The sequence below is a fragment of the Nematostella vectensis genome, chromosome 11 (assembly GCF_932526225.1).
Source record: "Nematostella vectensis chromosome 11, jaNemVect1.1, whole genome shotgun sequence".
NCBI classification, from domain to species: domain Eukaryota; kingdom Metazoa; phylum Cnidaria; class Anthozoa; order Actiniaria; family Edwardsiidae; genus Nematostella; species Nematostella vectensis.
The window spans coordinates 688,273-714,148 of record NC_064044.1 but is presented as its reverse complement, the minus strand read 5'-3'; the positions used below and the strand labels follow the sequence as shown (position 1 = coordinate 714,148).

At 42.4% G+C, this 25,876-nt stretch overlaps 1 protein-coding gene across 4 annotated transcripts; it reads left to right on the top strand.

Annotated features, from left to right (window-relative positions):
- Nucleotides 1-1,592: 1,592 nt before the first annotated feature.
- LOC116617775 (stimulated by retinoic acid gene 6 protein-like) lies at nt 1,593-25,015 on the top strand. Of its 4 annotated transcripts, none has more exons than XM_048734126.1 (20): nt 1,596-1,935; nt 4,249-4,315; nt 4,479-4,564; nt 5,544-5,695; nt 5,788-5,908; nt 6,779-6,830; nt 13,172-13,315; nt 14,035-14,111; nt 14,358-14,419; nt 14,641-14,702; nt 15,790-15,931; nt 16,825-16,900; nt 17,310-17,385; nt 18,162-18,210; nt 18,327-18,453; nt 21,621-21,728; nt 22,281-22,444; nt 22,789-22,917; nt 23,035-23,082; nt 23,525-25,015. In XM_048734126.1, exons 1-20 carry the CDS (start codon nt 1,886-1,888, stop codon nt 23,863-23,865), a joined length of 2,133 nt encoding a protein of 710 aa, XP_048590083.1. In that variant the 5' UTR covers nt 1,596-1,885; the 3' UTR covers nt 23,866-25,015. The 4 variants fall into 4 exon arrangements, with proteins under 4 accessions (XP_048590085.1, XP_048590083.1, XP_048590082.1 ...); XM_048734125.1 differs by having other exon boundaries at nt 23,519-25,015; XM_048734127.1 differs by lacking the exons at nt 1,596-1,935; nt 4,249-4,315 and having other exon boundaries at nt 4,505-4,579; nt 23,519-25,015.
- The last annotated feature ends 861 nt before the right edge of the window (nt 25,016-25,876 follow it).

Genomic DNA, 25,876 nt, shown 5'->3' with positions numbered 1-25,876 from the left:
GGCGCTTATGTCTTGGCCCCGAAGAGTGGCATCCACGCTTGGGAACCGCAGATGGGCGCCGCCGACGAAGAGAGAATAGTACTTCTCGGGGTCTAAGCCCTCTGGGCCCTTTTGCCGCCGTTCGAGCAGCAATGGGTCGAACTCGCGCCAGACTTCCTCTGGCCGCGAGCTCGCCGGCATTAGCGGCTTAAGCAGCTTGCGCTTGGCATCCTCGGGGATGCCCTCTTCCAGGATGTTCTGGACCAGCCCTGCCAGTACGGCGGGCGCCTCTTTGTCAGGCATGCTATTTAGACTCTCCCCTATGTAAGCGTCCATGTTTGGGTATGCCTTGTGCCACCCAGTCTCTAATTGCCTGTATCGCAGCCCTGTGGTATCAGACAGGACGGGTATTTGGGTATGCCTTGTGCCACCCAGTCTCTAACTGCCCGTATCGCAGCCGGCGGGACGAGTGTTTGGGTATGTCTTGTGCCACCCAGTCTCTAACTGCCCGTATCGCGGGCTGCGATATCAGACAGGACGAGTGCGAACCATTCCCGAGCGCGCCTCTCGGTGCCGCGCATCCTCTGCCCTACACGATTCGCTCCGCATGGGGCGGCACAACCGCGTCTCTATGCCGCAGATCCTGCACGGCACGGGGAGGGGGCTGCCCTTACGGAGCCTTTGGAGGTGCACCTTGCAGTAGGTGTCCATGCACCTCTGGCCACACGTGTTTGCATGGCCGACCTTTAGCCACCTGCACTAATCTTTTCCGCACTTCATCCTTCGAATGCTATGCACATGTGCATATACTGCAGGACAGACGGGGGTCTAATTGCAAGGTTCCCACCCGTTTCTATGAAAGGCCCCAGTCCCGCCGTAGATCAATGATTGCTAACCATTGCTAATTATTTATCTAAGCGAAGTGGTCCCGACGTAGATTAGTAATTGCTAATTATTTATCTACGCGAAGTGGTCCCGACGTAGATTGATAATTAGCAATTATTAATCTACGCGAAACGCGTTTCGGTGTCTATGAAAGCCCCCCCCCCCCCCCCGCCCCCCCTTCGATCCAAATTTATGCCTGATTTGACTCCCAACAGTGATCGCTGGACCTCCGCTAGCTCGCTAAACCTCACGAACGACTCCAAATTTCATCTCACTGATTTTTTAATCAGAAAACGATAAAATAACGAAAAAATAACGCTAGGTAATAAGAAAAAAAACATTGTTCGTAACAGAAAACTTGGATTTAGCTTTCGGATGGGCAGTAAAATAAAGAGAATTTTGAAGATTTATCAACGGCATTTTCCCCCCTTATCAGAGATCAATCCTGGCTATCCGTTTCGGAAGGTTAGACAAAAGAATCTATTATAATCCGAGATATTTAACAGGCCATCCGCTCTAAATTATCAATTACATTCTGAAAGAAACTTCCAATAGACACAATCGTTTTAATATTTTGAAATATTTTTCGCGTTTTCTGTTAAAAATCATCGGATATTGTTACGTAACCGACCGGAAGTAAACTGGTGGCAATGCCCACACACGGTCCTACTTTTGTATTGAAAATTCGCTCTCGTGCGTGATTCGATATTTGCTCTTGATTGCATGACGTCATATCCGCTAGAGTCCCACCAAGCAAAGCACGCAAGAGCTCTCCGATCGGCACTTTTAGATGTTGCTGTGAGGTTGTACAAACAAATAAGCTTTTCTACATTCAATGACACGATCTTGATTCATACCACCAATGATAGAGCGGTAACTCTACTTTAAAACATCAATATATAAATTTGAAATCGATGCTGTTATGTTTCGATGAGAGCCGTCTGTAATTGTGTACATTTCTATCGAAAATCGTCAAGCTAGCATCTTTGTATATCTGTTGTTGACATAAAGAGAGTACAAAATGGAAAACGCTACCGTGGATTCAAATGTAACTAACGGAGGAAACACGAGGTATGTATCCATTTTATTGTGAAGACAGTTTAATTTCGCTGTCGAACTTTTGCTCAAAACACAAATCGATAGCTGTGGTGGATCTGTTGTTCTGTACGCTGCCCCATGCACTCGTTCAAACACCCTAGAATAATAAAAGTGCAATGGCGCATGAAGCGCTTCCATTTTTTTCGACGGCTTTTCTAGCTAAGCGATGAATGTGCTTTCTAATCGATTTTGCGAATTCTATTTTGCAATTATTTGTTATTGTTTGTGGTATGAGTATCAATTTTGTAACCACCTCTTCTAGGTATCTCACCCTTAGCCCACTTAGATACTTAAAAGCTCATTGTGTTATATACGGTGTCTTTATTATTAACTATTATCAAGCTATTACATCATTCGTGCCTTTTTAAAATACAAGTCTTGAATATAGAATTAGAATTTATCATGTTTATATTATACTTTGTTGACCACATCTCAGCCTGCATGATTTGTAACCTGGTTACTAGTGGCATTACTAAAAAGTGGAACCGGTTGAACCAGCGGAACCGGCGGAACCAGCGGAACCAGTATATTTCGCTTAGTTATAGGGGTAGGGATGTCATACTAAAATCACCATTTATTTCCTTTCTAATCTGCAAGGCCATTAAACATTCTGTTGTGAAATGCTCTAAACAAGGGTTTATGTTACTAATTCGGATACTAGGAATGTTCAACAGAAATTGGATACAAATTGCGTATGACAGAATGTCAAATATGTGTGTAATAATGTAGCACATTTGCGCTTAGTGATGTTGTCTTACCATTTCCCCATTCATGTTTAATCGTCTTGCGTTTTGTGCAGATTAGAAAGAAAATAAATGGTGAATCCAGCAGTATGACATCCCTACCCTATATGATTTAACAAAATATACTGGTTCAGCCAGTTTCGCTTTTTAGTAATGCTGTGTAACTGGGTAGTTTACCATTTAATTAGAAATTCCCGTACCTCTGTTTATTTTGTAAATGGTAAAGATTCCTCCTTCTGGAAAATTGCTTGAGAGGAAGTCAACTTTCACTGAGGATGCCAGAAATTCCGGAAAATCGTGTACCATTTACAGTTTTCCAAAGAATATTTGACCGAGGCCCCCATCGGCCACTATTTCCAGGACCCCAAAAGTAGAATTTCTGAGTACAAAATTTCTGAATACAGAAGCAAATGGTACATAAGCACCCTGGGAATTCAAGAATATAGGAACCTTTTTATTACCATCGCATTCTGGCAAAACTGGGATCTCATTCCGGAATTTCTGGAACATGAAATGTTCCACTAACAAAATAAAGGCAGGATGTAGTGCTTTTAAACTGGCAAAAACTTGTTATTGCATAACGGGAGACATTAATATTATGTGTACACATATTATTGAAAAATCCTCCTATTACAGAATTTTGTTATATTATCTCACAGGTAGCCCAGGCTCTGTCAATGAGTAATTTGAACCGACCGGCTCATTGACTGTTAATTGCTTAAACATGTAAATAATAGACAACTACAAGTACTACATCAAGCTGGGTTGAATTTAGTTTATTTTTATGGGAGAATACTAGCATAAAGTAACAACTCCATATTGTCTCTCTATTAACGGTCAATGAGCCGGTCGGTTCAAATTACTCATTGACAGAGCCTGGGCTTCCTGTGATTATCTCATTGTCTAAATAAAGATGTATCAAGCCTGTGATTAGTTCCTATTTTTAAATATTTACATGTCCTCCCCCCATGTCCCACCGCACCCCCTTGCCCCAACTGGCTTAACATTGATAGGTGCATTTACTTCTTGTCTTTTGTCGCTGTTGAATTTGGCACTTTACTAAAAGATTAGGTTCTTTCTTATTTACTGTGTTTTTTTAGGCTTTTATGCTAGGAAATTCTAGCAAAAAACCACTAAATTTATAAGGTTAACTTTCACACCAGTGTCAGATAGATGAGGATTTGGTAGATTATCCCCTCCCCCAAAAAAGGGAGGGAAGAGAAGTAAGACAGACAACATCCCTGACTAAGAGTTTGCTTCCACCTTCATGTCTATACTTCATGCCTATACTTTTGACATTCACCGGTGCTTGGGCTTGCTAGCTTTCTGGCTTACAAATAGAATAAACAAATTGATACAAGAAACCCTTAAGAGCCTTTTTTTTGAAAACCAGAAAAGTTGGGGAATTTTTTTTTTGGTGTTTAGCTTTTTCTGCAGCATATTTGAGTTTACCTGTTGTAGTAGTTTGGTATAAAGTGGAAAAAGACGAACACTGTGTAACAAGCTTTCTTATGGATCTTCAATTTACTTGATTTTTTTTCAGCAATGTTGAGTTTTGCACTCCCTCGGATGACTACCAGCTTTATAACCAGATATCTCTTGGACCAGCGGTGAGTATAGCATTTAATGATAGCGGACCAGTGGTATGAGTAAAGAATCAAATGATATATGGGACCATATTGATTTTATACTTTGATATGAATATTTTAGTTGTAAAAAAATATAATTTTATTTTATGCAGGCTCTATTTATCTAAATATTTTTGTTATGCAGGTTTTGATTATACTGATATTAGTGCTATTCAAGAGGCGAACCTCCCGATGGCAAAACTGTTGTGATGGTCGGCCTGGTATATTGCCGTAAGTATTACTGCAGTAAGTATAGCAGATAGAATTCTCTAAAGCCATTTAAGTATGCAAATTAAGAAAATATTTATAGAACAGTTTGATTTCGGAGAAAGCATAACCATTGTCAAGTTCCTTGCATTGGTAACAATGATCTCCAAATGACCATGTATCTCTATTGTGTTATAATTTATCTGTGCAAACCTAGAAACCTTTACATTTATCTGCCTTACAGTAAATTTAATCAGTCCCATAGCCTCTCAAGTCAGCAGCCAGTGGTTATCTTTAATTGTATACCATAACCTATATATTGTCAGTGCAAACAGGGAATGGCAAATAATTGTGTAATGGCAGTCTTAAGACTGGAAGGTGCTTTTTTGGGCAGTAATCATTTGGAACTCTGTGATGCTATAGCATTCCTGTCAACTCTCCCGAATTTGGGGGGAGTCTCAAAATTTTGGGCCCCTTCTCCCGTGTTGAGCACAAAATCTCCAAAATCTCTAAAATCTTTTTAGCAATTTTTATTGGCTCCGAAAAATTATTCTTTAGAAAACCTTCATTTTGCCTATTTTCTATTAAAATATTTAAAACAATAATTCCCTTGCGCAGCGCAATTTATTTAACACCCTCGTGAGATATATAAGTTGATTTGTTCGCAAGAGCTTTCTATACGGCAAATGCCTGCAAGTTTTACCCACCCCTCCCCCAAAAAATTATCAACCCTTTAGTTTTTCGGAGGTTGACAGGTATGCTTTAGCCATGTCATTGTTGGCCTTAACTGGATTATTGTATGGTTGATCCATTTTCTCATGCATTCAGAAAATAATTAAAGTCCTTTATACATAGCTCTCACCTAACTTGGACAGAAATCTTGTGAAATATGAGAGAGCCGGATGAAACAGAAAATGTATGAACATTCTCACCAAAATTAGGCTTGTTGTGGTGCTGTCAAAAATCTTGTGAGTTGACAGCTATTTAACTTTTTAACCAACAGACCCATGGACAGCCTTGGGAGTGAATACAACAGGTTTTCCTATGCAATTGCATACGCAGCGATGGCCGTGGCTGTGACTGTTCTGTTTTTTAACAAAATAGAGGGGAAAACAGGGCAAGTCATCCACTTAACAGGCCCTTCATGGGTAAAAGGTACCATCTCGCTAGGCAACAAACTAAAAAAATCATGACTTAAAAACATGCTATTAAGGCCAACTGGTTATAGTCTGTTTTTTTCCTTGCAGTGTTCGATGGACTTTTAACTGTTATTTTGTTGGGTATTATTTTTCTACCAATTTTTTTGTGCCTGTCTACAAATGCAAGGCTTCTTGGTGCAGTAATGGGATTATTCTACACTGCTATGAGGTAAAAATGCTGTTTTAATGCCTATTGTTTAGCTTAAAGCCCCTGTCAGCCTCATAATGTCATCCTAGCAAAGCAGTGTGAGAAAGCATCCTTTTCCAACTCATAAAACGCTGGTGTGATAATAGTTTGAACTTTGTGAATAAAACAAGGGACTGTATTCAGGGGTTAATTTTGATCTTTTCATAATCTGTCTTGTGGTATTGATTGGAAACAATAACAAAGGTGGGCATACCTCCCAACCCCAAGGCTTTATCATATTTTGGGCGGAGGGGTGGGGTAATAAACCCCACCCCAGTTTGGGCTTCCAGAAAGCCATATGTAACAAAACAAATTACCAACCCCCCCCCCCCCCCCCCTGTCACTGAGTCAAACCACACATTTAGCAAAAAGCTAGATCCCTCCCTGAACAATATAGATGCCTTATGCACATTCGATAAATGGCACTACACAGGGAATCAGTATTTTGCATTACTGAAAGAAAATAGGCAAAGTATCGATTTTCTATAGAAGGATTTGATACTCCACTTGGGAGAAGTGGATCTAGAATCTTGTGACTCTCGCGTAATTCTTGATAGTAGACAGGTGGGCCCATGAGGCCTTGTGGTTTGCATGGTGGATGTTAGTCTTCACATCTGTTGCGTTCACCTTTTATTAAGTGACACACCCTTGATAACTGACAGGGTGGTTACTTAGGTTGTTCGTGTTCAAGCAACTTTGATTCTCAATATCCTTTTCATTCACAGGACTTGTCTGTATTATTATATCCAGGGTTTGCTTGTTTGAAATGTAATTATCATTTGCATATGAATTTAGTACCCTTTTTATAAGATATCATACTGAATATCATATTTTTTATTCTGTGAATTATAGGTTTTCCTTTCTAATGGTTGTTGCTCTTCGCTGCCCCTTGAACCAAGAATCTGTAAGTACATCTTTATTGTTTTCATATCACTTCTTTTGTGCTGTTTATTTTATTTGAATAGGCAACTTGCACTGGGGAGTCACATGTCTTTTTAGTGCCAAATTCAAGCCAAACAAAACACAGAATGAATGTGGCCGCCACGTAGAGAGCCACGAAAAAATAAAAATAAACCATTTTTGACAAGGAAACTTTCTAGAAGACTTGTAAGAGCTAAATAAGTTTGCTTCTAGTTGTTGTTGCTGTTGTTATTTTGCCATAAAAAGCTTTAGCATGCACAAGTTTTCCAGGAAGAAATACTCCACAATGTGTGATGATTTTATTTGACAAATCAGCAATGTGGAGAAAAATATCTTACAATGCAGCACAATAATAAATCAAGTGTTTAACCAATCACACAATCGGATTATTATACTCACTAAACGATATCAAGAGTCCAAACAGAGTCTGTCGAGTATGGCTCGTGATATCTGTCAAAAAAACATGGCCAACAAACTAACCCGGTCAGCGGTTCTCGCATGTAGGTACCAGTCCTAGTCTGGGTGACAACAGAGGGTAACTCGACAGTGCTGAAAAAAGCAAGACTAGCTCCAGTACTGTGCGGTTAAAACAGCCTTTTTGTTTTGAAATGGCGGCTTTTTACCGGCGAACTGTCACATTTTGGCGAATGCTAAGAAGACTAGACCAAACCTAAGGCTTTAATTTTCTTTATGATTACCTCATTATCACACAAATCTGTCATCTTTTGTACAGTATGGTTTTAATGCTGTACAGTAAGTCAAAACAGCGACCAAAGTCAGTCTTTCGTACCTTTACTCGAACGATTCAACACAGATTTTGTTTGTTTTAGCCAGAACATGCGCATGCGCATACGCTATTCAGCACTGTCGGGTAACTCACGTTGGAGGACGGACTTAACATGAGGTCCATTGACCAGTCTCTGGTTCGCACCGTTTGTGTGGGAGGCAGTCATGACAAGGACGGGCTGTGGCTCTGGGGGTTCGTCTTGTGTGCCGCAAGGGAGAGGCATTGGGTCTGCATGCTGTGCCCCCTCTCATTGGTTAGGAGACGCCTGCGGTGGGTGATCAGGGTTGATGGTCACTGCTGGAGGTGGATGGTTGGGGACAAAGGCTGTCCACTTGGTTTCACATGATGTGAGTTGGCAGAGTTGTGGGGACGCTCATCACGATGTCTGTGTTGGCTGGAGTGAACGCCTTGAGGAATCTTCGATTGTGCAGGGTAAGGCGGACAGATCTACCTTGACTTGACTGGTCTCTGATCCTGTCCCACTTGGTTAGGCCTTGACTTGACTGGTCTCTGATCCTGTCCCACTTGGTTAGGCCTTGACTTGACTGGTCTCTGATCCTGTCCCACTTGGTTCGGCCTTGACTTGACTGGTCTCTGATCCTGTCCAACTTGGTTCGGCCCTGACTTGACTGGTCTCTGATCCTGTCCCACTTGGTTCGGCCTTGACTTGACTGGTCTCTGATCCTGTCCAACTTGGTTCGGCCCTGACTTGACTGGTCTCTGATCCTGTCCCACTTGGTTCGGCCTTGACTTGACTGGTCTCTGATCCTGTCCCACTTGGTTCGGCCTTGACTTGACTGGTCTCTGATCCTGTCCCCCTTGGTCCGGCTATGACCTTGCTGGTTCTGATGGCAGGCGCAGGGCCTTAGGAGTGCCTCCTCCTTGGCCGCCCACTCGTTGGAGGATTTTTCTAGACGGTTTGCAAAGGATAAGGTGTCACGCATGGGGCGTTCAAATAGGATCTGTGCCGGGGTTACAGTCAGGTTCGGGGGTATTACGTAGTTGAAGTATGGTCGTCATGGCGGAGGCTGCATGTAGGAGCAGTCTGCCATGTGAGGGTTTCTACTCGCTCAAACGTCGTTGCGGATGTATGCCATCGATGCCCATTCTTTATGGTTTGGACCGCCAGGTGTGTTTTGGGAGTTGTCAAGGGCAGGCTGCGAGAAGTGTCTTGATGTGGTGTCAGCGGCGAGGTTGCATTTTCTCGGGAGGTACTTTATGTCAAACCAATATGGCAGTTTGCGCTGTTTCAGGTGCAATGAGCTTGAGTTAGTGATTTCTTCTTAAGTTCTGTCGCCAATTATCTTCACCAGCTGCTTGTGGTCAGTGACAACGACAAAGTTGTCACATTCCTGGGTGAAGTATTTTGTTTGTTTTAGTCCCCAGGCTACAGCCAATGCTTTACCTTCGACGGCTGCATATCGCTGCTCCGCTGGGGTTAGGATTAGGAGAAGGTAGAGGAAGCGCAAGTCGGCTAGCGTAATCCGGCAGCAATCGGGTGTACCAGATAGGCAGGCGCAATGCTGCTGGAGGAGAAAGTTGTCGATTCCTTGTTTTGACCTATCAGTGCGATGTCGAACATTTCTACGCCCCTGTTGATGGCATCTACAATAGCTGCCTTGGAGTCTGGAATGCGTCGCAACAGACCAGCAGACAGACCAACAGATGAAACATTTCAAAAGCTGTAGTCTATCAATCATTTTTGGAGGCAAATCACTGTGGGAAATGTTATGGGTTTAGGTTTAAATGTCGGATATTCTCTAAAGGTTGCCATATTGCCAGCTCGGCATTTTGTAATTTACAAAAGAAAAATGGGTGTGCCTTCTCTACTTGGAAATGTAAGCCAATTGGGAATTTTCCTGGAAATGTAAGCCTATTGGGAATTTTCCTGGAAATGTAAGCCTATTGGGAATTTTCCTGGAAATGTAAGCCAATTGGGAATTTTCCTGGAAATGTAAGCCAATTGGGAATTTTCCTGGAAATGTAAGCCAATTGGGAATTTTCCTGGAAATGTAAGCCTATTGGGAATTTTCCTGGAAATGTAAGCCAATTGGGAAATTTCTTGTGTTTTCATGGAAACAGTTTTGAATTAAAAAAGAAAAAAAGTATAAGCTATTCGGATCGCAGTTGCTTGGAGAACAACTCTCCTCGATTACTGGAAGGAATGTATCGCAACAAGATGGTTTTTCCGACTTTATTTGATCATTTTGGAAGACAAGGATCTACGAGAGCCGAATGACTCGTGAATACCAAGCACGACCCTCGCTTTTCCCTGACAACAATGTCGGTGTCCTTTGGGTTGGAGGTATCGGTGGTACGTATCCTGATTGAGTTCAGATAGGCCAACTCATCTCGGGTCATCAACTGGAGAGGGTTCCCTGCTGAATTTTTCCCTTGTCCTCTTGCTTTCAAAATATCGCAGATTTTCGACATGGCTTCAAAATACAAACGCTTTTCAAGACTGGTAGGTAGTTGAGCACAAACATCATGTTGTTTGTAAAACCCCTTTAAGACCAAAAGCTGTTCTGCTGCCTCCAATAAAGACACTCTAAACGTGTTTTACCGCTGAATTGATGTCGGGAATTAGCTCTTCGGTGAAGAAGTGTGCGAGTTTAAATGTCGTTTCCACTGTGAACGACTCCTGTCTGCAGAACTTGTGTTAGGGCGACAAGCCGACTGTGTGAAGTTGGGAACCGTCGTGCTTTCTTTTGATCACCATGTGGTGGCACCACGTGACAGGCTCACCATAGAGTACATGCTAAATGACACCAAGGGGCCTCGTCTTGGAGGAGAACTTCGTGCTCATTCTGTTGCCAGTGTAGGGGTGCACTTGCTTGGGTGTGGCACGCTTTGGGGGTAGCCTCAGGGTCAACGTGTATCTAGAGGGGTGGTCCTTCCATGCAAGGGAGTGGCTTGTGGGAGCAGGTGTTCTACGTGACCGGCCCGTGTGTTAATATGGGTTCTATAGCCTGCACTGTGTTCGCATGACCTTCAGCGGTTGGGTGTTGGTGTCGTTCTCTACAGCATACCCTTTAGCAGGCGATTCATACTTCATGGGGCTTTTTGTTCCATCCCCTCGACCCTTCTTTGAAGACGAAGGTTGCCTGCTTTGCTTTGTCTGCCAGTGAGGGTGGGTCTGGCGGGGTGACTGGGTGCTCACTTGTTGTCTGGGGAATGGCTGGCTGGCAGGAGGGCATTCCGTGCCATATCTATATTTATGCCTTAACCATCTCAGCCACAACACCACAGGGACCGGCCGCGAAGCAGGGCAAAGCGGCCGGTCCCTGTGGTGTTGTGGCTGAGATGGTTAAGGCCTCTGATGAAGTCAGCATCCCCATCCTGGCCAGCCTCTCAAATGCCATCATTGCCGAGAAGAGGATTCCTGTAGACTGGGACTTGAGCCACATCATCAACCTCTACAAAGGGAAAGGCGATGCGCTGGAAAGGGGAAATTACAGAGGCCTCAAACTAACGGAGCACTGCTTGAAAATAGTTGAGAGAGGGCTGGAGAAGGTGGGCCAAGGTTTGGTGTCCATTGATGAGATGCAGTTTGGATTTGTGCCTGGCAAGGGAACGTCAGACGCTATTTTTGTTGTACGACAGCTCCAAGAAAAACATCTGGCTAAAGGAAAGAGTTTGTTCTTTGCCTTTGTAGACCTAGAAAAGGCATTTGATCGCTTTCCTCGCGATATCTTATGGTGGGCAATGCGTCGCCTTGGCCTTCCGGAGTGGTTCGTCAGTACAATACAAGCAATGTACTCCCATGCCTCAAGTAGAGTGTGCGTCAGCAATTCCCTTAGTGACAGCTTCAAGGTACAAGCTGGTGTCCACCAAGGCTCTGTGCTGAGTTTGTTACTTTTCATTGTAGTACTTGAAGCCCTTTCTGCAGACCTCCGTAGTGGTTGTCCTTGGGAGTTACTCTATGCAGACGACCTAGTAATCTCCTCAGATTCTTTAGACACACTCCTGGCGAAGCTGCGCATGTGGAAACAGGGGTTAGAGTCAAAGGGGCTCCGTGTTAACATGAGCAAGACTAAGATCCTGATGTCTGGCCCTGACTTGAATTCCTTGAGAGACTCTGGAAAGTTCCCTTGTGCTGTATGCAGGGAGGGTGTGGGGAGTAACTCCATCTTCTGCAGTGGGTGTTCTCTTTGGGTGCACAAGAAGTGCAGCAACATCCCTGGTAGGTTAACCCCCAACCCATTATTCAGATGCAGCAGATGTCAGGGCACTGCACGCCCAATCGATGGCAGACCCCTTGCTGAAGTGATAGTGGACGAACAGCGCCTGGAAGTTGTTGACTCTTTCTGCTACCTCGGTGAAACCATCTGTGCTGGAGATGGCTGCGAGGCGGCCATAATTACCAGAACAAGATCTGCCTGGGGAAAATTCAAAGAGCTCCTTCTAGTTCTATCAAGCAAAAGCCTATCACTCCGCACAAGAGGGAAGGTTTACAGCAGCTGCGTCAGGAGTGCCATGCTCTATGCTGGGGAATGTTGGGCTCCTAAGAGCAGTGACCTAGCAAGGCTGCAGAGAAGCGAACGTGCAATGCTTAGATGGATGTGCGCACTGAAACCCGAAGATGACACAAGTTTGGGCACCATTCGGGACAGGCTCGGGATCGAAAGCTTGGAACTGGCTCTCCGGAAAGCTCGCCTCCAGTGGTTCGGGCATGTGGAGAGGGCACAGGCACCAAATCCTGTCCTCCATCAGAGACTTCGAGCCGGGGGGGGCGAAGGATGAGGGGCAGACCCAGAAAGACTTGGGCGGATGCCACGCTTAGCGATCTAAAAACGGCTGGCCTGAAGGCAAGCATGGCATCCAACCGTAAAGCATGGAGAGATGCTGTAAAGAACCTGCGCGAACCTGATGTGAACCTCCATGTGGCGTCACACCTGCCAATAGGTGGACACTGACGTTAATGGATAGTGAGTGTGTGTGAGTCATGCCAAACGCCACTATATCATTTACCCTGGTGGTTAAGATGTTTGGTGTCCCTAGGGTCTCGCGACCGATGCCTGGGTCTGTGACACCATTGAGGTTGATGTTGGGATGATCTGTATAATTGACATACTTGCCGCATTCACACTTGGCTTGGAAGGCAAATGTCTCTGCTTTCGCATGCACTCGTGCTGTGATGCTCTAAACAGGTCGTCTTTCTCTTGGTGTATCTATAGTGGTGATGGGGATCATGGCTAGCAAACGCATTGCTTCTAGAAGAAAACATTGCCAACCAACTAACCTGGTCAGTGGTTTCTCGCATGTAGGTTGCAGTCCCTTATGATACTAGATAAACATCATGTGATATCTTATAGCCAAATTCGTTGTTGCGCGACCTCCCAGAATCGAAAATTCCTTTCTTCATTTGGATATAGTGCATAGTCAATCAAACCAAACAATCAAAACCAGACAAACCGCCCCCAAAGCTTGAGTCTGACTACGCGCTATCGCCGAGGTCACGCAACAACAAATTTGGCTGTAATGCAAGTCGCCCATTTTGTGAAATGTCATTAACACTGAATGCTTTTTTGTTTCAGGTGTTTAAAGCATATCCCATCTTTGTTGACCTGCCTACTATGATGGCTTACTTATTCCTCATGGGTCGTTTTCTAATAATATTTGTGAAAGAAATCAGGAAGTCCTACAAGAACCTTAAAACTAGATCTGAACTACTTTGTGGGGTAAGAGATGAGAACCATTTGTACTTCATATAATGGAGAGGCACCTTATTTCCTGTGAAAAAAATTGTAAATTATAATTTGCCTGAAAACCCTTTTAAAAGAACCCTGAATTTTCAAAACCTGTGAGACACCTTTGGCTGAAAAACGCAAAAAATGTGAATATTTTAAACTGTGAAAATTAACCTTTGAGAAACCTGTTTATTTATCAACCTGTGAAAAACCTGTGAAATTCAGAGGCTTATTCACAGGTTTCTTACAGCAAATTCACAGGTTTCTTAGCTTTACTCTGATTATTTATTTTATTATATTTAGGACTGGCTGAGGGGGGGGTGCACAGTCGTAAATATCATATCAATAAAGCATAGTATTTAAATATTTAATAATAAGGAATTACCCAAATTTTGGCCGCCAAGGGTAAGGGGGTTGAGTGCCCCCCCCCCCCCCCCCCCCCGTTAACAAAAACACAGAAATACAGGTCACAAACCACCCTAGTGCATCTATTTTTAGTGCTAATTCATTTGAAATTTAGTTAGAGGAGGGTGAAGGTCCTCTCTGCCCCCTTTATAGATATGAAGAAGTATATACAAATCTGTGGACAATGAATTCACTACTCTCCCCCCTTTTAAATCCTCGTATGCCCCTGGATCGGCCCCCTATTTACTATTGTATATTTATTTTATATTTTGTGTTTCTTTTTCTTTTTTTTTTTAATCTTCCAGACTGAACCAGAGTTCAAAGTGAATGAGTTATACATTGCTCATGTGAAGACTCTCCTTGAAGGAAAGGAAAAGTCAAAGTATGTAAAATTACAGTGCATTGATGTTCATTTTGTGGATAAAATGGGTGGATATTTACATCCATTAGATTAGAAAAGAAAAGTATTCAATAGTACAACATTCAGGCAAATACAAAATATGTAATTATAACTTTTTGGGGGAAAATGGGATTAAAATTTATTCTACAGTTTGTCTTCCTGTCAGTATACTGAAAATGAAGAAAAAAACTTTGCGAAAAAATGCTACTGTTTTTTTTTTTTTTACAGTGATGGTAAAAGGATCAAGTGGTACAAGAAAGGACGCAATTTTGTATACACTCCAAACCCTGGTAACTTTTTTTTAGAAAATAAAGATAAAATAAATAAACTCCCCTTAGCAGGCATATACTCCCCCTTTAGCTGCCAAAAAAAAAAATTCTTATTGAATTATTGAAAAATGTAACCTTTGCTCACAGGATAAACATAGCTCATCTGTTTGTCTACCTCTCCACACAGGATAGCCATAGCTCATCTCGCTTTATACACAGGATGACCAACCTTTTTTTTGCAGATTTTAAGTACTCTGTGTCAATTTTATCCACGGTCATTGTTGGTGGAATTATCATCTATGAGGTATGTAAATAAGATTAGGGATAACACTAGTGAATGAGAGAATTTTCACCCCTGCAACTTGCATAACTGTTCAATCACAAAACCACAACCAGCCTTATTTCTCTATGATAGTTAAGGAGTTAGAGTATCCCATTCACTGGAAGTGATTTCTCTATAACTCTTTGTTGTCCCTTATTTCTCTATAACTCTTTGTTGTCCCTTATTCCTCTATGATAGTTAAGGAGTTATTGAGAGTATCCCATTCATTGGTAGTGATTTCTCTATAACTCTTTGGTTTTCACTTATTTCTTTATAACTCTTTGTTGTCCCTTATTTCTTTATAACTCTTTGTTGTCCCTTATTTCTTTATAACTCTTTCTTGTCCCTTATTTCTTTATAACTCTTTGTTGTCCCTTATTTCTTTATAACTCTTTGTTGTCCCTTATTTCTTTATAACTCTTTCTTGTCCCTTATTTCTTTATAACTCTTTGTTGTCCCTTATTTCTCTATAACTCTTGTTGTCCCTTATTTCTTTATAACTCTTTGTTGTCCCTTATTTCTTTATAACTCTTTCTTGTCCCTTATTTCTTTATAACTCTTTGTTGTCCCTTATTTCTTTATAACTCTTTGTTGTCCCTTATTTCTTTATAACTCTTTGTTGTCCCTTATTTCTTTATAACTCTTTCTTGTCCCTTATTTCTTCATAACTCTTTGTTGTCCCTTATTTCTTTATAACTCTTTGTTGTCCCTTATTTCTTTATAACTCTTTGTTGTCCCTTATTTCTTTATAACTCTTTGTTGTCCCTTATTTCTTTATAACTCTTTGTTGTCCCTTATTTCTTTATAACTCTTTGTTGTCCCTTATTTCTTTATAACTCTTTGTTGTCCCTTATTTCTTTATAACTCTTTGTTGTCCCTTATTTCTTTATAACTCTTTGTTGTCCCTTATTTCTTTATAACTCTTTGTTGTCCCTTATTTCTTTATAACTCTTTGTTGTCCCTTATTTCTTTATAACTCTTTCTTGTCCCTTATTTCTTTATAACTCTTTCTTGTCCCTTATTTCTTTATAACTCTTCATTGACAATGATTTTTTTACAACGGCTTCAGGTGGTGATTTTAGCAATTGGTGAAGTATCCGGAGTATTTATCATGATAAAGAAAAGTTACGTCAGCAACAAGGATTATTATATCTATGTGACGGGGGAAGAAAACTACAATTCCTATGTTCTAATCCTTGATATTATCATTGGTAAGTGCATTGTGATATGGAATCGCAATCTTTAGTTTCGATGACATAACCTACATCCACATGAATATCAGTCCAGTAACTCAGTGGTACTGGCTTTTGGTTCTCAAGCAAGAGGACCAGGGATCCACTTTGGGTCTACTTGAGATTTAAATGAAATGTTTGTTATTTTTATAGCGCAAACTAACATTGCGAAACATGATCAAATAAGACTGGAATTTCATCAGAAAATTTACAGACCACATCCAGTTTCAAATCATAGCTTGTGAGCATTGCCAGTGGAGATGGTACCACAGGCATTCATCCCTAGAGGTTCTTTTAAGTCCCCCAGTTAAAGGAATCAAGGTCCTCCTCCGGCATTGAGTCCTTTTCTAAAAAATGAGATATTTACGATTTTTACAATTTAGACCTTTACAATCTTTCAATGTAAACTTTCGCGATTTTAAAATGTAGACCTTCACGATTTTAGAATGTAGACCTTTATGATTAACAATGTCAACATTAATGATTACAATGTCGACATTCACGATTACAATGTCGACATTCACGATTCAATGTCAACATTCACTATTTACAATGTCGACATTCATGATTTTACACCTCTGTGGCCAGGCAGGTTTTACACCTTTCAAACCCACTCACCTAACTGGTATTGAACCCTCATTCAGAGGTAGATATTAGGTAGTGGGGTAGGGGAATTTGGGAGATATCCACTCTCCTTTTTTAATGGAAAAGTAAAATTCATGTTCTGCATGAAATAATGAATAAAGAATCAAACTATAGGCTCTCCAATCCAGCCCACTTTAAAAATTTTCCCTCCATTTCGTCCTCTTGCTTTAGAGGCCTGTGCAACACTGAGCTATAGCTGATGGATGAGTTTGATTGGTTCTTTACAGCCACCTTCATCGTTTCCTCAATCGTCGCAGCCCTTTACATGTACTTCCAGATGTACCGGATGCTATTAGCACACAGGTAGACCAAAGATTACCATATCACACAGGTTAACCACAGATAATCATATCACACAGGTAGACCAAAGAGTACAAAGGTTAGCATACAGGTAGACCACAGATTGCCATAACACATAGGTAGACCACAGATTACAAAGGTTAGCATACAGGTAGACCACAGATTGCCATAACACATAGGTAGACCACAGATTACAAAGGTTAGCATACAGGTAGACCACAGATTGCCATAACACAAAGGTAGACCACAGATTACAAAGGTTAGCATACAGATTACACATCACACACATCAGACCCATATTATTATCATTATAATCATCATCATATCTTTCTCTAGACAACATGTTATCAAGCTTATCATCAACAACATCATCATCTTTATTATTATTAATGAATATTTATCTTGTCTATAGACAACATGTTATCAAGCTTATGCAAGGGGACAGACGATTCCTTCCCAGAAAAATGCCCACGCCAGATAATCTAGTGGTACGTTAGAGATTACCATAATAAGGGTGACGATTGTCACGTCTCCAACACGCCAGATAATCTAGTGGTACGTTAGAGGAGAACCATGATAAGGGTGACGATTGTCACGTCTCCGTGTGTGAGGGGAGAATCATGGGAAAAGTGAAGAGTGTGCCCAATAGGTTATGGGTTCGTCTCCGTGTGTGAGGGGAGAATCAGGGAGGCCCACAGTGGTTATTTCAAGGCTGTTGTGGTGTACCGCTAGTTGTCTTGTCCCATTTGTCATGTCTTAATCTTATCTCTATTGATGGTTTTTTGTATATTTGTGCCTAACCGGCGAAGCTATTAAAAAAATAGAGTGAAGAGGATGCGCAATGGGTTATGAGTCACGTTCCTGTGTGTGAGGGGAGAATCATGGGAAGGGTGAAGAGTACGCAATGGATTATGGGTTTGTCTCCGTGTGTGAGGGGAGAATCATGGGAAGGGTGAAGAGTGTGCCCAATGGGTTATGGGTTACGTCTCCGTGTGTGAGGGGAGAATCATGGGAAGGGTGAAGAGTGTGCGCAATGGGTTATGGGTTCGTCTCCATGTGTGAGGGGAGAATCATGGGAAGGGTGAAGAGTGTGCGCAATGGATTATGGGTAGCACCCGATAGACCCTTCCAAGGCACGTGACACTAGCAGAATTTTTTTTAACTTCTCCTGTGGCATAACAAATAGTGCCATCCAGGAAAGGTAACCAGAATACTCCAAATTACCCATGACTTGTATAAATTGACACTTGTTTGGCCCTTGCAGGGTATGAGTCTGCGCTTCTGTGGATACCAGATTGCATACTTTCTATGGGGTATGTTATCCTAACCACTTAATATTTATATTTTATTATAAACAAAAATATTCAGGCTGTCATCCGTATATCGCCTGCACATGATGTTGCTAATCCCTATTGTTCACTGTTTGCAGGCTACCTTATCATGTTTGCTATCCTGGTGGCTGTGGTGTTGTTTATATCACTGTGCGTTGTAATTTTACCGTCGCTGCTCGACCCCGAGATCATCAATATCATAATTAACATACTAATAGGCCTCGTGTAAGTTGAATCATGAATCTACTATGGGGCAGATATACAGGTATTTAAAGGGTATGTGCCATGAATCACCATGGGGCAGATATACAGGTATTTAAAGGGTGTGTGTCATGAATCAACCATGGGGCGGATATACAGGTATTTAAGGGGTGTGTCTCATAAATCTACCATGGGGCAGATATACAGGTATTTAAAGGGGGTGTGTCATGAATCTACCATGGGGCAGATATACAGGTGTTTAAAGGGGTTGTGTCATGAATCTACCATGGGGCAGATATACAGGTATTTAAAGGGGGTGTGTCATGAATCACCATGGGGCAGATACAGGTATTTAAAGGGGGTGTGTTATGAATCTACCATGGGGCACACATACAGGTATTTAAAGGGGGTGTGTCATGAATCACCATGGGGCAGATACAGGTATTTAAAGGGGGTGTGTCATGAATCTACCGTGGGGCAGATATACAGGTATTTAAAGGGGGTGTGTCATGAATCACCATGGGGCAGATATACAGGTATTTAAAGGGGGTGTGACATAAACCTACCATGGGGCAGATATACAGGTATTTAAAGGGGGTGTGCCATTAATCTACCATGAGGCAGATATACAGGTATTTAAAGGGGGTTTGTCATGAATCTACCGTGGGGCACATATACAGGTATTTAAAGGGTGTGTCTCATGAATCTACCGTGGGGCAGATATACAGGTATTTAAAGGGGGTGTGTCATGAATCACCATGGGGCAGATATACAGGTATTTAAAGGGGGTTTGTCATGAATCTACCGTTTGGGGCAAATATACAGGTATTTAAAGGGTGTGTCTCATGAATCTACCGTGGGGCAGATATACAGGTATTTAAAGGGGGTGTGTCATGAATCACCATGGGGCAGATATACAGGTATTTAAAGGGGGTTTGTCATGAATCTACCGTTTGGGGCAAATATACAGGTATTTAAAGGGGGTGTGTCATGAATCTACCATGGGGCAGATATACAGGTATTTAAAGGAGGTGTGTAATGAATCTACCATGGGGCAGATATACAGACATTTAAAGGGTGTGTGTCATGAATCTACCATGGGGCAGATATACAGGTATTTAAAGGGTGTGTATCATGAATCGCTGTGGGGCAGATATACAGGTATTTAAAGGGGGTGTGTCATGAATCTACCATGGGGCAGATATACAGGTATTTAAAGGGGTTGTGTCATGAATCTACCATGTGGCAGATATACAGGTATTTAAAGGAGGTGTGTAATGAATCTACCATGGGGCAGATATACAGGTATTTAAAGGGTGTGTGTCATGAATCTACCATGGGGCAGATATACATGTATTTCAAGGGGGGGTGTCATGAATCTACTATGGGTCAGATATACATGTATTTAAAGGGGGTGTGTAATGAATCTACCATGGGGCAAATATACAGGTGTTTAAAGGGGGTGTGCCATAAATCTACCATGGGGTAGATACAGGTATTTAAAGGGTGTGTGTCATGAATCTACCATTGGGCAGATATACATGTATTTCGAGGGGGGGTGTCATGAATCTACTATGGGTCAGATATACATGTATTTAAAGGGGGTGTGTAATGAATCTACCATGGGGCAAATATACAGGTATTTAAAGGGGGTGTGTCATGAATCTACCATGGGGCAGATATACAGGTGTTTAAAGGGGTTGTGTCATGAATCTACCATGGGGCAGATATACAGGTATTTAAAGGGGGTGTGTCATGAATCACCATGGGGCAGATACAGGTATTTAAAGGGGGTGTGTTATGAATCTACCATGGGGCACACATACAGGTATTTAAAGGGTATGTGCCATGAATCACCATGGGGCAGATATACAGGTATTTAAAGGGTGTGTGTCATGAATCAACCATGGGGCGGATATACAGGTATTTAAGGGGTGTGTCTCATAAATCTACCATGGGGCAGATATACAGGTATTTAAAGGGGGTGTGTCATGAATCTACCATGGGGCAGATATACAGGTGTTTAAAGGGGTTGTGTCATGAATCTACCATGGGGCAGATATACAGGTATTTAAAGGGGGTGTGTCATGAATCACCATGGGGCAGACACAGGTATTTAAAGGGGGTGTGTTATGAATCTACCATGGGGCACACATACAGGTATTTAAAGGGGGTGTGTCATGAATCACCATGGGGCAGATACATGTATTTCAAGGGGGGGTGTCATGAATCTACTATGGGTCAGATATACATGTATTTAAAGGGGGTGTGTAATGAATCTACCATGGGGCAAATATACAGGTATTTAAAGGGGGTGTGCCATAAATCTACCATGGGGCAAATATACAGGTATTTAAGGGGGTGTGTAATAAATATACCATGGGGCAGATATACAGGTTTTTAAAGGGGGTGTGTAATGAATCTACTATGGGTCAGATATACATGTATTTAAAGGGGGTGTGTCATGAATCTACCGTTTGGGGCAGATATACAGGTATTTGAAGGGGATGTGCCATGAATCACCATGGGGTAGATACAGGTATTTAAAGGGGGTGTGTCATGAATCTACCGTAGGGCAGATATACAGTTATTTAAAGGGGGTGTGTCATGAATCTACCATGGGGCAGATATACAGGTATTTAAAGGGGGTGTGTCATGAATCTCCATGGGGCAGATATACAGGTATTTAAAGAGGGTGTGTCATGAATCTACCGTGGGGCAGATATACAGGTATTTAAAGGGGGTGTGTCATTAATCGACCATGGGGCAGATATACAGGTATTTAAAGGGGGTGTGTCATGAATCTACCATGGGGCAGATATACAGGTATTTAAAGGGGGTGTGTGTAATGAATCTACCATGGGGCAGATATACAGGTATTTAAAGGGGGTGTGTCATGAATCTACCGTGGGGCAGATATACAGGTATTTAAAGGGGGTGTGTCATGAATCACCATGGGGCAGATATACAGGTATTTAAAGGTGGTGTGTCATGAATCTACCATGGGGCAGATATAAAGGTTTTTAAAGGGGGTGTTTTATAAATCTTCTCTCCAGCACATAGACAGGTACTTTAAATATACAAAAAAGACAATACATCTGCGCCACCTTGTTACCATAGTGATGGTATATGCTGCTTGTTCCGTGACCTCTTTTCAAGGCAGTATAATCACCCCATGACTTTGTCCACAGGCCTACGGTCGCTTTGGCCTTGTTTGTGTGGCTTTTTCAGAAGATACTGGCGGTCTTCGTCTTCAAGGATCGTTCTATAAATAGCAAGGTCGTCAACATTGACAACAGGTAGTCCAGAAACCTCACTAATCGTGTTCATGCTGCCTGCCCTATCCTCGTTTTATTTATTTTACATAACTATTAGAGACATGTTAAACGCAAGACGTTAGAATCGAGACATGTTAGACCCAAGAAGTTGAGACATGATAGATGTAAGACATTAGACTTGAGAAATGATATACGCAAGACATTAGACTCGAGACATGTTAGACGCAAGACATTAGACTCGAGACATGTAAGACGCAAGCCATTAGACTCGACTTGACTAGACTTGAGTGTCAGGCGCTGTTACCTTATTATTTCCCTTTTCCAGGCACTATTACTTTATTGTCTCCCTTATCCATGCACTGTTACCTTATTATATCCCTTTTCCAGGCGCTGTTACCTTATTATCTCTCTTTTCCATGCACTGTTACCTTATCATCTCCCTTATCCATGCGATGTTACCTTATTATCTCTCTTTTCCAAGCACTGTTATCTTATCATCTCCCTTATCCATGCGCTGTTACCTTATTATCTCCCTTATCCATGCACTGTTACCTTATAATCTCCCTTTTCCAGGCGCTGTTACCTGCTGTTATCGTTTTTCTTTTTCTTCTTCAACATCCTGGTGGGTCTTATGTCGTGCGTCCTGCGCATCCTCAAAGGCATGCTACTAGGAATCATGTTCATCGGGAGAATCGATCGCCCGCTCCTCATGAAGGGGTTCACGGGAATGGATACTGGTGAGCGGTGTTACAATTAGTTACCCACCTAACCAAGTATTGTTGTTGTGTTGTTGCCGTTTTTGTTGTTGTTGCCGTCGTTTTTATCGCTGTTGTTGTTGCTGATGTGGTTTTTGTTGTTGTTGTTTTTGTTGCTGTTGTTGTTGTTATTTTTGTTGCTGTTGTTTTTGTCGCTGTTGTTTTTGTTGTAGGTTCATATCATTGCGTTAGCGCTCATTGTGGCCGTGTCTTCACTGTGTTACTAAAATTATGAACAGACGAGGAATTGAATTACTCTGCCTTGTTCCCCCAAGGCCTGCATCCACGTATTTCCTTATTCTACTGATATATTTTTTCCGTATTAGCATACATGGCATATCTTGGCTTTCTTCATCTCCAAGTCGCCCATAAACACCCTGTGATCCTCGTATACTGCTACATTCTCTGGAACGAGGCTCACAAGCGACGGCTCGGACGTACTGAAGAGAAGTTCTGTAAGTTTGACTGCCATGATATAATCTATGTAACTGGTAGGAGCTCCGCGGCTCTGCTATGATGTAATCTATATAACTAGTAGAAGATCAATTACATCTGGAATTTTATATTTCCAGCATACCTTAATGGACAAGAACGACTCACAGACCCCGAAAAGGGACACGGTAGGGCCAATAACCCATGTATCCATCCATGTATGTGTTTTCTAAAGAGATGTGTTTAGTCAAGAGATGTGTTTTCTAAAGAGATGTGTTCATTACAGAGATGTGTTTATTACAGAAATGTGTTTAGTACAGAGATGTGTTTAGTACAGCGATGTGTTTAGTACAGAGATGTGTTTAGTACAGAGATGTGTTTAGTACAGAGATGTGTTTAGTACAGAGATGTGTTTAGTACAGAGATGTGTTTAGTACAGAGATGTGTTTAGTACAGAAATGTGTTTAGTACAGAGATGTGTTTAGTACAGAGATGTGTTTAGTACAGAGATGTGTTTAGTACAGAGATGTGTTTAGTAAAGAAATGTGTTTAGTACAGAGATGTGTTTAGTATAAAAAAGGGTGTATTTAATAAAGATGCGTGGCCTTAGAGATACATTCTTAGTTTCAGAGCTGCCCACGCAGCCCAAGTATCCGCGCGTGTCTGCGTGGGCGCTCAACAAGTGGTTCGTGGCGGTCACGATCATCAGGAATCCATCGCTCATTCTCAACCGGAAGGGCTTTCTCAAAAACGTCATCCTTGGACTAGCACGCGCCGAGGAAAGCTCTCCAGACCAAGCTAGGGACGCAAGGAATGGCGGGAAGATCGTCGACGCGTGGCAAAACGCCGTCCAAAGTGCGCTTGAAAAGAATGCCGGGAATGAGTCTGCACTCGCTAAGCATGACGGGAATAATGCGTCTGTTTCCGAACACCAAAGGACTCTTTCTGACCCAGTTATACGTTATGTATGAGTGTCGTCCTTGTCTGATCCATTATACGTTATGTATGAGTGTCGTGCTTGTCTGATCCATTATACGTTATGTATGAGTGTCGTGCTTGTCTGATCCATTATACGTTATGTATGAGTGTCGTGCTTGTCTGATCCATTATATGTTATGTATGAGTGTCGTGCTTGTCTGATCCATTATATGTTATGTATGAGTGTCGTGCTTGTCTGATCCATTATACGTTATGTATGAGTGCCGTGCTTGTCTGATCCAGTTATACGTTATGTACGAGTGTCGTGCTTGTCTGATCCATTATATGTTATGTATGAGTGTCGTGCTTGTCTGATCCAGTTATATGTTATGTATGAGTGTCGTGCTTGTCTGATCCAGTTATACGTTATGTATGAGTGTCGTGCTTGTCTGATCCATTATATGTTATGTATGAGTGTCGTGCTTGTCTGATCCATTATACGTTATGTATGAGTGTCGTGCTTGTCTGATCCAGTTATATGTTATGTATGAGTGTCGTGCTTGTCTGATCCAGTTATACGTTATGTATGAGTGTCGTGCTTGTCTGATCCATTATATGTTATGTATGAGTGTCGTGCTTGTCTGATCCAGTATACGTGGGGAAGAGGGCAAGGCAAAGATCGTACTTAGCAAAAACATGTAGACATTTTACTTGCCTACCCCATTATACACAACGATGTGCTGAGCGGGGGGGATATCTGTAAAGGTCTTCTGTTAGTATTGTGCGATGGGTGCTACGCAGCTTACCTCGTGTATTTATCCAAATGGTTTTACTTTCCAATACATACGTGCTACTTTGAATGGTGTAATCACAGAATTATTGATTGTGCTACCTTATTTATTTACTACAGGCTGGTAAAGGGGGTATGGATCACGTTTTACGGACCGGGCAAAATGGCTTTTCACGTTTCACGGACCAAAAAATGGCCTTTAAATCGTTAAATCACGTTTCACGGATGTCGAAATGGACGATTTCACGTTTCTCGTAGGATGAAAAATTGCCAAATCTCGTTTCACCAAAATACCCTTAACCACCCTGTTATAACAGTATTTGACTTTATCTCTCTCGAATAAAACGATGATGTATAGTGATTAATAGAATAGTGATGGATAATAGTTGAAATAAAAGGTTATATCAGGTGAACCTCCTCTCAGTTAAAGGTACACCCGCCCATGCACCCAAAGGTAAACCCGCCTATGCACCCAAAGGTAAACCCGCCCATGCACCCAAAGGTAAACCCGCCCATGTACCCAAAGGTAAACCCGCCCATGTACCAAAAGGTAAACCCGCCCATGTACCAAAAGGTAAACCCGCCCATGTACCAAAAGGTAAACCCGCCCATGCACCCAAAGGTAAGCCCGCCCATGCACCAAAAGGTAAACCCGCCCATGCACCCAAAGGTAAACCCGCCCATGCACCCAAAGGTAAACCCGCCCATGTACCAAAAGGTAAACCCGCCCATGCACCCAAAGGTAAACCCGCCCATGCACCCAAAGGTGAACCCGCCCATGCACCCAATGGTAAACCCGCTCATGTACCAAAAGGTAAACCCGCCCATGTACCAAAAGGTAAACCTGCCCATGTACCAAAAGGTAAACCCTCCCATGTACCCAAAGGTAAACCCGCCCATGCACCCAAAGGTAAACCCGCCCATGCACCAAAAGGTAAACCCGCCCATGCACCCAAAGGTAAACCCGCCCATGTACCAAAAGGTAAACCCGCCCATGCACCCAAAGGTAAACCCGCACATGCATCCAAAGGTAAACCCGCCCATGCACCCAAAGGTAAACCCGCCCATGCACCCAAAGGTAAACCCGCCCATGCACCCAAAGGTAAACCCACCCATGCACCCAAAGGTAAACCCGCACATGCACCCAATGGTAAACCCGCCCATGCACCCAAAGGTAAACCCGCCCATGCACCCAAAGGTAAACCCGCCCATGCACCCAAAGGTAAACCCGCGCATGCATCCAAAGTTAAACCCGCCCATGCACCCAAAGGTAA